General features: G+C 43.7%; 1 protein-coding gene and 1 long non-coding RNA gene across 2 annotated transcripts; both read left to right on the forward strand.

The window, feature by feature from the left end:
• Positions 1-1,547: 1,547 nt before the first annotated feature.
• On the forward strand, positions 1,548-2,107 carry LOC124389352. Its single transcript, XR_006926573.1, has 2 exons — positions 1,548-1,605; positions 1,911-2,107. It is a non-coding gene; the product is annotated as an uncharacterized LOC124389352 (long non-coding RNA).
• Positions 2,108-2,276: 169 nt separating this feature from the next.
• Positions 2,277-5,542, forward strand: LOC124389351 (pancreatic secretory granule membrane major glycoprotein GP2-like). Its single transcript, XM_046854719.1, has 7 exons — positions 2,277-2,333; positions 2,439-2,543; positions 2,876-3,028; positions 3,551-3,705; positions 4,785-5,021; positions 5,103-5,265; positions 5,366-5,542. Exons 4-6 carry the CDS (start codon positions 3,593-3,595, stop codon positions 5,245-5,247), a joined length of 495 nt encoding a protein of 164 aa, XP_046710675.1. The 5' UTR covers positions 2,277-2,333; positions 2,439-2,543; positions 2,876-3,028; positions 3,551-3,592; the 3' UTR covers positions 5,248-5,265; positions 5,366-5,542.
• The last annotated feature ends 11,231 nt before the right edge of the window (positions 5,543-16,773 follow it).

Below are 16,773 nucleotides of genomic sequence, written 5' to 3' on the forward strand. Positions count from 1 at the left end.
TTTGACTAGTTAGAATGCTGGACACCGACTGCAAATATCAACTAATTATTGGTTATTACCTGGATTAGTGTTTTACCCTGTGCCTAGTGATTCCAGGTATTATTGTGCAACTGTTGTTCATGTGAAAAACTTCACAGTGGAGACCTTCACATCCTCTGTGGAACTAATGTTGATGTTCTTTGCAGTACCTCCACAAGCAACACTGTACACATTCCATACCATGCATTGCAAATGCAATAAATCCTGTCCAGTATGTTCAAAAGATAGGTGGATGGCTGAGATGAGGATTAGCTGACACCTCTTCTTTAATTAATAATGACTGGCACTATCACGCTCACAGCACCTCAATTGCGTACACATATAGTGTCATGAATTATATGTCACAATTTTTTTTTATTCCGCTTTTTTAAAATATCACAATTTCATCGTTACTTCTGACATGAAGTAGTTCATACTGTTAGTGCTCCATGGGTCAGAACTGTTTTGGCAGCAAAAGAAAGACCAACACAATATTAGGCATGTTATGCCTGACCCCCCTATTGTGCAACCTGGTACTGATTTTCTGCGAAACATTGAGGCGTACATTTGTGTGTGCCACGGAGATGGCAGTACCTGTTGTTGCATTGTGATTGCTATTGTATATATGTCCTCATTTTTTGTTCCCTTTCTCTTCTTCAAATTGATGAAGTTCCAGCAACGACAGCAAGTAAGGATTATTGAGTTGTATATAAAGTGTATGTAAATTATTTTATATCCATTTTTTGCATATAAATTAACAAAAAATTTTAATAAACCAGAAATTCAGTCAATGTGTCGTTCTGTCTTACTTTTTATTCTGCACTGTTTCTTCCTTAATATAACATTAACTGCCAATCAACCATAATTTTTGTTCACCCCTGTTTGTTTTTCTCTTCCCCCTACTTTAAAATGACATGAAGATTCAATTACGACAGGTAAGAGTTATAATTTCTAAAGTGTATTTAAAAGTTTTTATCAGTTTTTATTGCATACCAGTTAAAAATAATAATATTTCTAAGAAACCGGAGGTGATTCAATCAGTGTGTCATTCCGTCTGACTTTTTTATTCATCACTGTCTTTTCATCAATATGATTTTAAGTGCCAACTACAACAACAGCGCCATCATTGACTAACAGGGTGCATGGCGTTAATAAATGTCGAAGATGATTTCTGTCTTTAACTTATTTTAACTCATCCACATGTTTATTTAGGAAGTGTAAAAATTATTAGTTTTTTCTTATTAAACCTATGAACATAAGATTTTAGAAACTTTTCTGGTAGAACAATGCGATCGCATACGAATCCTTGCTTTCTTTAAAAACCACATAAAGCCATAAATACAATGTAATAGTAAAATAGTAAAGATTAGAAAGCATCTATTCAGTCACGGTCGAACCACTCTAGCGTGCGACAAAGCAACATCATATAAGTGATTTTCTGTATTGTTTTACTGTTGTGTTTCAGACGGACCTTTGTTTCCAGTGGGAAGTGACGCGATACATCTTACACTCAAAGATGGATACTATGCAACAATTAACCTGCAGCAACCATTCAATTATGGTGGGAACACCTACTCTCAACTCAATGTAAGTACAAATACAAGAAGTTGACTTTTATATTGAATTTATTTGCAAATATGATTATATTGTTTAAGTTTATTATACTTTTAATCTTTTCAGAATGATTCCTATTCCTATTTGATAATTTCACATTTTGTGGTGTTTTTTTTTTGTCTCATGTTTACTTTCATTCAAATTTAAACATAATTATATATTTAATGTATATGATAATTATAATTTATTCATTCATTCATTCATTCATTGGAGGACATTTTTAGGTCTCGTTTTGAAGGTGGTAGATGAATGATTTGTATTGTTTTTGTCTCCTTCAGCTGAGTATGGATGGTTACGTGGCTTTCTTCGTTCCATACATCGATAGAAATGCCATCAAAAACATTCGCAAAAACATTATTGCTCCACTGTGGACTGATCTGGATGCTAACGACGGAGGAAAATGGACCTACCAGCAGGCCACAAACGGGTCTCTTATAGCTCAAGCCAACAATGAAATAAAGAAAATGTTTTCTAATGATTACTTTTCTGCTTCTTGGGTCTTTGTTTCCACTTGGACCAATGTACCAGCTGAATCTATTTATAATAAGGTGAGTGTTAAAACTAATGATTTAATCTACATATTTTCAAGCACACAATATTAATAAAATCATTTTCTTTTTCAGAAAACAACATTTCAAGTCGTTTTGGCCTCAGATCATGTAGGGTAGACTTACATTTTGATGTACATTTTGAGAAACAGAGTGAGGCAAGAATACAGTTTGCTTGACAGTCTGAATATTGCACTTAACGTAGATGGTTATAAAATTGTCTTGTGATTATTTCTTTCTGCTTAAATCTTTTTGTAGCATGTATGTCTCTGAACTGCACTAAGGATGAAGTCTGTAAGAAAATACATGGAGCGTATGGCTGTGCCTGTAGGAGCAATAAGACACGCAACCCGAAAAATTGTGGTATATATGTTTTTAATGTCACTATTGTTGACTTCCATATTGGTGGAACATGCTAATGCCAAGGCCCTATGTATGAATTTTCGTCAGTTTTCCAAGTCGTTATACACTAGTTTGTGTAAAGATGAAACTTTAAAAGGAATCGAGAATATTTAAATTACTAACAATACATTTCGTTTAAGTAGATGACCGTAGATTTTTTTTTTTTGTTCAATAGTCAATCATCTAAATTACTCAACATTTCACTTATTAATATATATTTTTTTACATGAACCATTTCATGCGTTTCTCTGAGGAATTAAATTTTTTTTTCTTTGGGCTCCGTTTTTCCTCAGACCCCATTGAAACATGTTTAGGAAGTACTGGATCAGTGTCTGTCGATTGCTATTCTTTACCTTAATGACCCAACCTGCAAAGGAACGCTCAAAAATGGCAGGCTGGTGTTTAACTATGGCAGTGCTTCCAAAACGTGCGGCACAACTTTGCAGGTACGAAACAAGCACAATTTAAAATAAATTTTTACTTTAACCTGGTCATTTAACTTTATATACAGTCAGACCCCGACTTACGACCACTCAACTTATGACATTTCAGACGGTCACTTCCGACGAAAAAAAAAAAAAAAAAAGAAAAAGAATAATAATCAAAGAAAATCACAATTTTTTAATAAAACTTTCAAAATCTGTGCGCGGTAAGTAGATTTGGCAACGGCGCAAATAGTGTGGCGAAGAAGTATGCCTGGCAGGCATGCATTGTGGATATCAGAGACGTTGGCATGACCTCATGACGTGACCGTGCAAATGAATAACATTATATTTAAAATGAATTAAAAGAATGTTTTAAAAATATATTTTACTCTCAGTATGTTGTATTGAAGATTTCAAATGCTAGACTCTTTAAGCACATTTAGGTTTTATTTAAAAAACATTTGGTTTTATTATCAAAACTTTACAATCCAGTACCTCAATTTTGAGTCCTTCAATACTGTAATTTGTTTTGTATTTCTTCAGAACAACGACACACATTTCATCTTTAAGAACAGCGTTGGGACGATGGATGGGATCGGCATGATCAGTCGTGCTAAGGGGCTAAATCTCACATTTTTCTGTACGTATCCAGTCATCCACTTCATCTCTATGCCCATACGCATTCAAGCCACAAAAAGGTATTTTTCTTAAGCAGCCATACTTTAATGCAAATTTTTAGCAATTTTGAACAGAAGAATATCAAAAACTAAAATATTATAAGTTTTAACTACAGTGGAACCCGGTTATGTCGATGTCCTAGGGGGTCGCCAGAAAGCATCGAGGTAACCGGTGATCGAGATAAACGAAAATCAAAATGGCGGCAATATATTAACAGGCTTGAAATTTCTTTATGTACATGATGTGCGTTAATAAATAAGAAAGTGCATGCACGTGTTTTTAAAGGGTTTTTTACACAACAGCATTGCCGCGATTTGTTTGATGAAGGCATGCTATAAAAATACATACAGTACATGTTTATCTGTCAGGAATCCACCTGCCACGCCCCCTTCGGCCCCTTTAGCGTGTCAGGTGTTTTCTCGGCCGCTTTCTCTGAGGCTCCGGGCTTCAATCGCGCACATATGGTGCTCGTTTATCATCATCACCAGCTCCTATTTAAACTTCCACACTCTCACTGTCCGTTATTGTTGGTATAGGTTGGTTCACGGCGGTCGTTGTTATCGCGCATGCGTATCCCGGTACGTGCCTTCCCACCGGCACTCTCTCAACGGCTGCTCTTTTCTTCCCAAAGCGCACCACGGATTCCCTGCACTAACTAACAGCAGAGATTCACCAGTATACAATACAACACCTGTAGCAGCTGTAAGCCTTGATTTTTTCCCCACTTCCACAAGTTCCTCTGCGGCTGCACCGAGATAACCAACGTTAAATGGCAATTTTTTCCCCCCTTGTGCTCGAGATATTAGGGTTCGGCGACATAAAAAAAGATAAAAAATGCTTAGAAAAAGCGAGAATTTGGCGGTTCCACTTCAAAAACGTTGACTTAATAGGGTTGTCGAGGTAACCGAGGTTGAGATAACCGGGTTCCACTGTATTACAATTGATAGACAGTTCAAATAATAAATGTCACAAAAAAAAACATTCAGCCATTTAACTGCATTTTATATCCTAAATAATTGTATTAATCTTTTTATTTATTTTATTTTATTTATATATTTTTTCAAATCTAAAATTTAAATGCAATTATTTGTGTTCTTAGTGTCATCACCAAAGATCTGTCCACTGAGGGCTCATACCAGATCAGCATGACCCCTTTTACTGATGCTACATTCCTGAATACATTCTCTGGAAATGTGACCCTAGAAGATCAGATGTACATAGCTGTGGAAGTGACTCCGTTTGACAGCAGTCAGGTCGCTCTCGTGCTGAACAACTGCTGGGCCACTCCCGTCAACCAGAGTGACTCTTCCACCTGCTGGGATCTGATCATTAACGAGTAGGTGATAAACACACAACCTAAAAATTTGACTAATATTTTTATAGCATTTACAGAAATATGATTTCATCCTCTTTCCAGGTGTCCAAGCCCCTATGATGGCACAGTGAAGGTGTTTCAGAACGGCAACTCCACAGTCAGCCAATTCTCATTCAGGATGTTCACATTCACCGGCTTCTCCAACAAGATCTACCTGCACTTCAAGGTCTATCTCTGTCTGAAGTAGTCAGAAAACTGTGCATTGGTATGTTTTCCAAAAGTAAAAAAAAGATACTTTAGTATATTAGAAATTTTATTCGAATTTGAAATGAATTCATCCATTTTTCTCTCATTTCCTCTCTTAGCCATGCCCTCATGACAGAAGACGCAGATCTGTGGATTTCTATGAAACGGCTGACATTTCCATGGAAGTCTGATTTGTTTTCTTGACACTTTAATTTTTTTTCGTTTCTTTCTGCTCTATGAATAATAATTATTAAGCAGAGTATTTACAATAAATGATGACAAACTGTTCCTATACATAAGATTTTGTAGGTGATTTTACTATACTGTACTGACTTCATTACAAAATAAATCTGCCAAGCATTTTATTCGTGTTACTTTTTTCTTAACCTACCATACTTACATATTTAAAGTTGTCTTAACTTATCGTATTTACTAATAAAAAAAAGGTTCTATTGTAAATAAAAGGCCAGAACAAACACACAAAAGAAATATTAAAAAATAAAATAAAAAAATTAATGAATGGCTCACGTTAGTAAAATGTGATAGGACTGTCTTCAGGTCAGCCTGATTAAAGTCAGCGGCAATGATATACAGTAGACACAATCCGGGTTAGCATTAAGCATTGTATTAGCAGTGGGGGAAATCTAATTAATAGTTAATCAAGGGCAATTAATTAGCAGCATGTGGATACTCCTAAGCTCTTAAAGCCTCACACAATTCTTCCATTGTAGCTTTATTTTTGTCAAATAAATAATGATATAGCGTAATGCCATGTGCTGTTGTTTATCTCAGGTCGTAGAAGTAGTTTATTTTTATTTCATTCTTGTCACAATTTGGTGGGTTACTGTTTAGATTTCTGGCTTTTAGTTTTTCTTTTCTTGTGTTTCCTGTTTTTCCCCACAAGGGGCCATCAGAGTGTTTCAGAGTACCTCATTATCTTCTACAGTAAAACCCTGTTGTACGAACAACCTATAGTACGAGCAAACAGAGATACGAGCAAACTCGTTTGCAAAATTTTACACTGTTTCACGAGCAAATTTCGAAGGCACGAGCAAACCCACGCTGCTGGTTCCCCGTTTTCGGTGGGGGGTCACATCAGTCACTTAGTTGATGACGTATCACTTGGTCCCTCTCGTTGTTCAGTGCAGCAAAAACGTAACTTTTTTTAGTTTTATATAGTTTTATATTTCACTAGAAATCTTGAAAAATGTCTTCCAAGAAAATTAGTGATGGTGCTGTGAAAATGAAAGTAAATAGAATTACCATGGAAACCAAGGAGGTTATGAGCGTGGTGCGTGTCTCACACTCGCAATCAACCACTACCACATGAGTAAGCGTTAAATTATGTTTACATTACGGTAATTTGCGGTGTATATGTTTGTTAAAATAGGATACAAATACGTTTTAAGTGCAGAAATAAGCGATAGAATGAGGTCTCGGAACGGATCAAATCACTTTTACATTTATTCCTATGAGGAAAATCAGTTCAAACGTACGAGCGAATGGACCTATGAGCAATTTTCAAGAACGAATTATGCTCGTAGAACGGGGTTTTATTGTATTCCACCTGAGTCTTGTTATCTTTGTGTATTTTTAAGGTACCAGTTTTGTTCATATTGTAATGTTGTGTGGTCTGTTTCCAAGGTTTGTTTTTCCGAAGTCATCTGCTTTTTTTCTCAAGACAAGAGATATCTGTCTCCTCTCTTTATTCTGACCTCGCCGTCATGGTCACTTATCCTCTGGTCTTGTAACCTTTGTCACTACCTTGGCCCGACAGGGTCATGAGGAGCATTCTCAGATTGCCCTGGCCCAGCTTGCCAGAAGGGGAGTTTTGTGCCTCAGGAGCCAAATTTTAATAGGAGGCTCTGTCAGGATCTGAGGGTTTCCGACTGGATTTCTGGCTTTTTGTGGGTTTTTTTTAACCACTGTGTCACCAGTGTTTTAAAATCTTTAATTAAATCGTTGTTTCCACTTGAGTTTGGTTAACAGTGTATATTTAAGTTCAGATTTTTGGTAGACTTTCAAAATATGAGGCTAATGAATAACTTTGCCATTACTAAACATCTTTGCATTTTAATTTGCATATTTCCTTGACTGTTACAGCTCCTGCCTCTTATGCAGTTGACCGACCCCAGTTTGAGCGCTGACAGACTTGATGCATAAAACTATAAAACTCAGAGCGTGTACTTTCACTCAAAACAAAATTCTAGAAATCTCAAAAAAGAAAATAAATAAATAAACCCAAACTATCACATGTACTTATGTGTCTGTCAGAGAGCACCCTGCTTCTCCTCCTCGCTATCCTACTAATTATCCACACCTGGCACTCATTCACATACACATATAAACCCCTTACTCACCTTCTCCCATTGTCCGTTATTGTTTTTCCGTATGCTCTGCCTACGGTTGGACTCACTCGCTAAATCCTGCGCTACGCTTCTGCCGAAGCTTCTGCGTGGATTACCTCACAAACTTCTCTTCGTTTGCTCGGGATATTGTGGACCGCGCTCCCAAACTGCACCACGGATATCTCCCACACAATCCCCTCACTACCGTTGGTATTTGCTTTTTCTCACTGCATCCTCTCTATTAAAACTTTCTTTCGGCTTCTCCCGTTAGGGGTCGCCACAGCGGATCCTCCGCACGTTTGATTTGGCACATGTTTTTACGCTGGATGCCCTTCCTAACGCAACCCTCCCCAATTTATCCGGGCTTGGGACCGGCACTGAGAGTGGCTGGGGATGGTTCCCTGACCGGGAATCGAACCCGGGTCGCATCCTCTCTATTAAATTACACCTATTTGTACTTCGGCTTCCGCCACCGTTTTTGCCGCATGACATTACTTTGCGATGGATCCACAACCCAGTACATTGTCCGACACGGTTCGAGATCTCACAGCAGCTCTCCGAGCCGTCTGCCTGTCCGCCGTTGCTCGCCAGAACCCGCTCTCACAGCCAGCCCGATGGCGCTCCCAACCGCCTTTCTGGGAGAAGCAGAATGGTGCGGCTTTCTTCTACAGGTGAACCTATATATCTAGATGCAGCCACAGCGATTCCCCTCCGAACGCTCCAAGGTGGCATTTCTCATCTTCATTCTTTCCAGGAGAGCACTGGCACCCATGCAGCTCGGTTCACAGAGGCTCTCCCGGAGGGAAAGTAATAGCCGCCTAGCCACTGGGAAATGTCTGTACTGCGGGACACCGGGTCACTCCATCACCAGATGCCACACACGCCCGTCTCGTCTTGCAGTGAGTACCGTTGAGTTCGCCACAGATATTTCGCCCTTGTCCAAGCTCACCGTAACTCTCCTAACCCCCCCGCTCTCTATCTCCATGTTTGCTCTAGTCGACTCCGGCTCAGCAGGGAACTTCATCTCCCAAGCCTGCCTCAACCGTTTACGACTTCCCCCGGGAGAGGGGCTCCCAGGACCTAGCTGTCCAAACCATCTGGGCCGGGGATGGGTGAAGTATTGTCCACCGGCTGTCACACAGCAGGTGGGGTTGTTTCACAAAGGAAGATCCGGTTTATGGTGTTGGAGAACTCAACGGTCAGCGTGATCCTGGGGAGACCCTGGTTGCAACAACATGCTCCCAAGTGTTCCTGGGACCCCTGTGACATCCTGGAATGAAGTCCCCATTGCAAAGAGCACTGCCTCTCTCAGCTCCCCTCACGTCTTCATAACAGAGTCACAGTGGGTGCCACTCAGGTGGAGGAAGCCACGACCACGACACAGGTGGACATCCTCGAGGAATATCGGCCTTTGCGGACGTGTTATGTGCGCGGGCGGCCACTTGTCTCCCCCCACATCGACCCTGGGACTGCTGTATCGATCTAGTTCCCGGAGCTAAGCTGCCTAAAGGTCAAGTGTATCCCCTGTCCGCCCAGAACATCGGGCGATGAAGGAGTACGTCCAGCAGGCACTCCGTCAGGGTTTCATCACTCACTCTTCCTCCCCTGCAGCGTCAAGCTTCTTCTTCGCTGGGAAGAAGGACGGGGGTCTTCGTCCCTGCATCGACTACAGGCAACTGAACCCCCAAATTGCTCCACTCTCTTATCCCCTCCTGCTAGTACCAGCCGCTCCGGAGGATCTAAGGGAAGTGAAAGAGTGGAAGACCGCATTCATCACGCCCTCAGGACATTACAAATACCGGGTCATGCCATAGGGCCTCTTCATTTTTCCCGCAGTCTTCCAGGGTTTTATGAATGAGGTGTTTCGGCCGTACCTCCAAAAGTTCGTCATGGTTTATATCGATGACATCCTGATTTACTCCCGGGACCTACTGGAGCACTAGGCACATGTGTGCAAAGTCCTGAAAGTGCTCCGCTCCCACCAACTATACCTGACCCTCTCCAAATGTGAGTTCCACCGCCCAAAGATCCACTTCTTGGGCTTTATCATCAGCACGGATGGCATCCAGATGGATGAGGGGAAGGTAAAGGCTGTACAGAACTGGTCTGTCCCAGAGACAGTAAAGGAGCTCCAACGTTTCTTAGGGTTCGTCAATTTCTATCGTCGGTTCATCCAGGGGTATAGCAAGATCACCGCTCCCCTTACCTCTCTCCTCCGAGGCAAAGCTAAAACTCTAAGGTGGACCCACGAGGCCCAGGAGGCCTTCCAAGGGCTCTGGAAACGCTTCTGCCACGGGCCTGTGCTTCGCCATCCGGACCCCCAGAGGCCTTTCATGGTCAAGGTGGATGCTTCCTCAACAGGCGTGGGGGCCGCTTTCTCCCAGCGGTGTGGGTCCCCTCCACAACTCCACCCATGCGTTCTTCTCCCACAAGTTGTCGGCCGCCGAACAAAACTATGATATAGGCAACCGCGAGCTCTTGGCCATCAAGCTGGCCCTGGAGGAATAGAGACACTGGCTGGAGGAAGCCAAACACCCATTCACAGTAATCACTGACCACAAAAACCTCTGGTATTTACGGGAGGCCCGGAGACTCAACCCCAGACAAGCTCATTGGGCCTTCTTCTTTACCTGGTTCCATTTCCACATCATGTACCAAGCCAGCATAGAGAATGAAAAGGCTGACGCTCTATCCTGGGTGTTCAGGCCAGAGGAACCCGGTGAGCCAGAACCCATCCTTACTCCCGCACTCATCCATGGCCCTATTGTCTGGAACATCGACGAGGATATTCGCATGGTCACTCTCCAGGAGCCCGCCCCGGAGGGGTGTCCAGAGGGATGTGTTTACGTCCCCACCACCTGCCAACGCGGTCTTATCCAGTCAATCCCAAGGGACCCTGCTCAGGCCACCCGGGCGAGAAACGGACTGTACAGCTCGTCCAGACCCAACACTGGTGGCCGAGAATTTCACAGGAGGTCACACGCTATGTCCAGGGATGTCCCACCTGTGCCGTATCAAAGTCCCACGCCACCTTCCCGTAGGCAAGTTGATGCCACTGCCTATCCCTCAACGCCCCTGGTCCCACCTAGGTATTGACTTCGTGACAGACCTACCACGGTCGGAGGGCAACACCTGCGTCTTGGTGGCGGTTGATCGCTTCTCAAAGGCCTGTTGATTCATCTCCCTGAAAGGTCTGCCTACCGCCCTCAAAACGGCTGAGGCCCACTTCCAGCATGTTTTTCAGAACTTCGGCCTCCCGGAAGAGATATTCTCCAACCGCGGCCCCCAGTTTACATCCCGTGTCTAAAGGCCATTCTTTCGATTAATGGGGGTGTCTGTCAACCTGACGTCTGGCTACCATCCGCAATCAGGAGGAGGGAGATATAGCATGAAGGTTAGGATGGATAAGAGAGACGTGTAAATTATTTTTAGGTTGAATATGAAGAATGATTAAAACCATCCGGTTTCGGGCGAACAATTGGGTCAGGGAGTCAGAGCACACACAGCTACAATGGGCCCTCCATAGCACCCGCAGGCACGCCGACGCGAGACGGCTGGAGTCCCCGCGCTTCCATCTGAAGGGCCTTGTGTGGCTGTCCACGAAATACCTAAGGTTGGGGCTGCCCTGTCGCAAGCTGAGCCCTTCAAGGTCGCCAACCGGGTCAGCGAGGTGTCATACAGGCTGGACCTGCCCTCGAGGTACCGCATTCATGCCACTTTTCACGTGTCCCTGCTAAAAACCTGTGTCTCGCCTGTGTCTCGTCCCCAAGGTGACCCCGAGGCGCTCACCCAGCCGGAGATCGTGGATCAGCCCGAGGTCTATTCTGTGTGTGAGATCCTGGACTCCCGTCGGCGTGGGGGTCGCCTCGAGTACCTGGTGGACTGAGAGGGGTACGGACCGAAGGAGCGGTCTTGGGTGGCCCGTCAGGACGTGCTGGACCTGGCGCTGCTAGCGGAGTTCCATGCCATGCACCCACGCTGCCCGGCGCCCCGGGTGAGGGGCAGGCCTTGTCTTAGGGTCAGGTGACTTTAACCTCCCATCCGACAAACTTCAGTCATCTTGCCTTTTGCCTTTTCTGAATACCTTCTCCTTGACATTTAACAGCTGCCCTCCAACACACAAGGGAGGAAATGCACTGGACCTGGATTTCACCCGCCCTACTCCAGCTACAGACATGACTGCCACTCCACTTCCAATCTCTGATCGACACCTGGTTTCCTTTTTATTCACTCTTCCTATTCAACCTAAAAATAATTTACATGTCTCTCTTATCCGTCCTAACATTCATGCTATATCTCCCTCCTCTGTAGCTTCCTGTACTCTTTTTTATCTCTACCCTTGGACGTTGCTACTGACTCCTTCCTCTCATCTCTTTCCTCAACCATGGACCTCCTTTGCCCCTTGACAACAAAACCCAAGAAGACTTCTTGTCTTCCTGTCCAATCAAAGAGAACTCAGATTTGCAGAGAGGAAGTAGAAAAAATCACAACTCGCATTTTACCGCGCACTCCTGACCAAATTTTCTTTGGAGGTGACTTCTGCCCAAACCGCCTTTTACAAGGAAAAGCTTGAGGCCTCTGCACAAGATCCTCGTAAGCTTCACAACATCTTCTCTTCACTACTCAACCCCCCTGCAGCACCTGCTCCATCCCCCCTGACTGCTAATGACTTTGCCTCCTTCTATGATGAGAAGATTAAAAAAATCTGCCAGACCTTCAATTCACTTCACTCCCCAACAATGACTAGACAACACAGCCAACAATCCACTATGTCTCTGTTAAGCTTCTCAACCTTAACAGAAGATGAGATCCTGCAAGTCATCCAAACTTGCAATCCCACCACCTGTCCTCTGGATCCAATCCCTTCAACTATGCTTCAGACCAACACACAAGATCTCCTGCCCTTCATCTCCACAATCATCAATGGGTCATTAACATCTGGCTATGTACCATCTACCTTCAAGCAAGCAAGGGTCATTCCCATCTTGAAGAAACCTGCTCTGGATCCATCAGACATCAACAACTACAGACCGGTATCACTTCTCTCCTTTCTTTCTTAATATCTTGAACGCACTGTTCTTACAGAACAACCTCACAGAACAACCTCCATGATCCTAACCAGTCTGGATTTAAAGCGGCAAATTCCACAGCGACGGCCCTTTTGGCTGTTTCTGAGAAACTGCATGCTGCTCGGTCAGCCAAGCTGTCATCTGTTCTTATCTTTCTGGACCTTTCAGCAGCATTTGACACAGTCAACCACAAGACACTTTTGTCAACCCTCATGAGCCTCGGTGTCTGCGGAACAGCATGGGAATGGTTTGCTTCCTACCTGGAAGGTCACCCATACCAGGTAACATGGAGGGGATCCACATCTGCCCAGTGCAGACTCACCACTGGTGTCCCACAAGGCTCGCTACTTGGTCCCATTCTTTTCTCCCTCTATACCCACTCCATTGGTGAAGTCATATCCTCACATTGGTTTTCTTATCACTGCTATGCAGATGACACTCAACTAATCTTTTCTTTCCCTCCATCAGATACCACAGCTTCCGCTCGGATCTCAGCATGCTTGACAGACATATCTTCATGGATGAGTGCTCACCAACTAAAACTCAACCCCAGCAAAACAGAACTGCTGGTCATCCCAGGTGATTCATCTCCAGGTCAAGATCTCCAAATAACACTTCAACAGCCACTGCTCGTAACCTTGGGGTAACTATGGACAATGAACTGTCCTTCTTTCCACATGTCACTAATGTTGCTTGTTCTTGTCGATTTCTTCTCTATAACATCTGAAGATTTCTGTCCACACAGGCTGCCCATGTGCTTGTTCAGTCTCTAATCATTTCAAGACTTGACTACTGCAAGTCTCTGCTGGCAGGTCTTCCCCTGAACGCTATTCGTCTAGTGCAAATGATCCAAAATGCAGCTGCATGACTTGTGTTCAATCAGCCCAAGTTCTCCCACACCACCCCACTGCTGCGCTCCCTTCACTGGTATCCAGTAGCTGCATGTATCAGATTCAAAACACTGATGCTTGCGGACCAGCACCATCTTACCTCAGTGACTTCATCACATTTTGCAATGCACCACGCTGTCTGAGATCCTCCAGCACTGCTCGACTGGTACCACCTTCTCTCAGAATGAGAGGTAAGTACACTTCAAGGTACACCTTCTCTGTTCTGGCACCGAGGTGATGGAATGAACTTCCCTTAGATGTCCGTTCAGCAGAGTCCCTGACTATCCTCATGTGAGGACTGAGGACCTACCTCTTTCTGAAATATTTAAATAGAACTTTTCAAGTTTGTAGAATTCAAGGGTTATATTTATATTAAGTTTGTAATCTTCCATACCAGTGTAGATTTATACATTACTAGAGACTCAAAGCACTTTTGTACGTCGCTCTGGATAAGGGCATCTGCTAAATGCCGCAAATGTAAATGTAAATAGCACAGTGCAAAGTCTCCTGGGTCACAAACAGATCTACCTGTGCTCTGTAGAACCTCTGCCATACCTGCTCCACTCCCTTGAGGTGGAGCCCCCATTCCTTGGCCTTGGCAATTGTCTTGACAGGGCGTCTGCTCTGACATTCAACCGTCCCTGGATGTAAACAGCTCTCAGTGAGAAGAGTTTGTCCTGGGACCACAGGAGGACCTTTTGTGACAGCTTGTACATGGGGCGAGACCAGAGAACCCCCTGTTGGTTGATGTACGAGACCACTGCTGTATTGTCCATGCGGGAGGAGGTGTTTTAACCCCAAAAACACCGGCATCATCTCCAGGCAATTTTTTTGCTACAAGAGACATTGACCCACTCCACAGACCTTGGGCGGAGTGGCCACTCATGACCGCTTCCCACCCCGTGAGGGAAGCGCTCGTCGTAAGCATTACACGATGACAAGGAGTCCCTAAGATGGTACCTATTTGTACCAACAAATAGCCTGCACCTTTTCATCTAAGTAGGCGTGTAGGATCATATTGGTACAAAAGTTTACTCAGATACTGCGGCGCGAGACCTTTAAATGCTTTGTACATTAGAAGTAGTATTTTATAATCAATGTGAAATTTAATTGGCAGTCAGTGTAGACTGATTAAAACATGGGTGATGTGCTCATATTCTAGATCTAGTGAGGACACTTGCTGCTGAATTCTGAACTAACTTAAAGCTAATTTATGCACTTTTTGGAAACCCCAGACAGTAAGCATTACAGTAACATGTATGTAACAAAAGCATAAACTAGTTTTTTTGCATTCTGTAACAACATCATATTTCTAATTTTAGCAATATTTCTATGTTGAAAGAAGGTGATCCTGGTAATATTATTCACATGAGCCTCAAAGGAAAGACTCGGGTCAATAATCACACCAAGGTTTTTGACTGCTGTACACACTGAGACAGAAACACCATCCAGAGATGCTACATAATCAGAAAGTTTACTTCTAGCTGCATGTGGTCCTAGTAAAAGTATTTCAGTGGTCCTGGCTGGAAGTGTGGTTCTGGAAGTTGGTGGGATCTGGTGGTTCAGTTTGTGAGGACACATCGTGGTTGTTTAGGTCAGGTCTCCGGCTTAGTCATAATTGATCTGACTTGTCCTCCTTGTCCCTTTTGTGGCGTTTTTTCTGTATGATTTCCTTTAAAACTCTCAAGATCTCTGCCATTTCCAATGTCTTTTCTCAGTCCTGTGTTATTAGTAGTTCATATTTGGGCTTGTCTAGAGCATGTTAAGGGTTTCTTTGCTGCTTCCAGCCTAAACCTGATGCTTGTGCTGTCGAGTGCCAGTTTCCTTTGGGCCGTTTCCGTCCTTTCCATGTGGCTCTATCCTTTAGGTTGAGTGGTGGTCATGGTCTGTCCCAGAATCTTCCAGGGCTTTCAGTTTGGTACTTGGGATGCCGTGACCATGTTGTTCTCTGCTGGCTGGAAAGCATTGTGACACTTGTTGAAAAGGTTTGTAACCGTGGAGTTGCTGGGCGTCCTCTAGTGCCAGTTCTGACCATTGTTCGGAGACAGGATAGATTGTGGGGGCTTTTACAGTCTTTTTAGAAACACCCCTTTGTTTGATATAGGCTTTACAGGCCAAGTCTCGCAGCTGTTGGATGGACATCTAGTGACTCACAGCAGGGTGTAGATTTCTAAGGAACAAAGTTTTGAAGTTTATGTCCTCCTCCATTCCTGGCTCATTTCAGGCTCCAAAGAAGGCCTGTCAGAGCCTGATATAGTAGGCTTGTGTGGTTTCTTGCCTGCTCTGTTTTAGATCCAGAGCAGTAAACAGTCCTTGATCTGAATCTGGGTCAGAGAACTCCTTAATCAGAGCCTTTTAAAGCTGCTGGTTCTCTGCTTTGATCTTCTCTGACTTCCAGAAAGCTCTGCGCCTCGCGGCTGGAGGTGATCCTGAGGAGGTAAAGTTGGTCTTGTGTGGTAACATTGGCTACAGTCAGTAAATGAAAGTCAATGTCTTGTAGGTAGACTTGTATGTTCTACCCTCCTCCAGGGCCTGGGGTGAATGTAGGAATGTTTCTAGACAGTTTGTCTAAATCCTTAAGGGCCACACTGTGACTGAGAATCTCCTACCCTGGTGAGGTCTTGAGTAGAGGTTTCTCACCCCCCCTTTGGCCTGGGCATAACTGTTTGGGGGGTATTAGTCTGCTGGTTAAGTGAAATCCGGTGTTGTGTATTTCCTTTTTAGATTCACTTTGCAATCTATATGCATGTTTGAGCAGCAGGAGGAATGAAATTCAGTTCTTCTTTGACCTAAGCGCAAAACTCAACACAGTAAGTGGAGAATTTGCAACAGACTAAATAATAGCAGTCCTGGCTGTATATTAAGGGCATGCAGCTGCATGAATTTGCACAGGAGAAAAAACCCTCATATTACTACCCACACTGAGCTCCAAATTACTTGGAAAGTGGCAAGGACTCTTTGAGGTTAGACAGTGAATTGGAAAATATGATTATGTGGTTGGGTGCATGAATAGGGGTGATGCAATCCAAATGTCCCCACCGCCTGAAACCTTGGAGAGAGGCTTTACCTTTCTCTCTAGCAATGGCGGGTTTCTGAAAGGGGATAGGCTGGGACTGGAGGCATTCAATAATTCTTGGATGCGTTTTATCCTCTACCCATGCATACAAACCTCTTCGAACACCATATTAACTCCCCCACCCCCCGCAAATGTTACCCATAC

Source organism: Silurus meridionalis, chromosome 7, assembly GCF_014805685.1.
Source record: "Silurus meridionalis isolate SWU-2019-XX chromosome 7, ASM1480568v1, whole genome shotgun sequence".
Lineage (NCBI taxonomy): Eukaryota > Metazoa > Chordata > Actinopteri > Siluriformes > Siluridae > Silurus > Silurus meridionalis.

What these genes read in the sequence shown, in the direction of transcription:
- LOC124389351 (XM_046854719.1), top strand. Translation starts at nt 3,593, where the DNA reads ATGGATGGGATCGGCATGATCAGTCGTGCTAAGGGGCTAAATCTCACA. An exon ending in CGCATTCAAGCCACAAAAAG is followed by an intron (nt 3,706 to 4,784) that starts GTATTTTTCTTA and finishes TTGTGTTCTTAG; the next exon opens with TGTCATCACCAAAGATCTGT. An exon ending in TGGGATCTGATCATTAACGA is followed by an intron (nt 5,022 to 5,102) that starts GTAGGTGATAAA and finishes TCCTCTTTCCAG; the next exon opens with GTGTCCAAGCCCCTATGATG.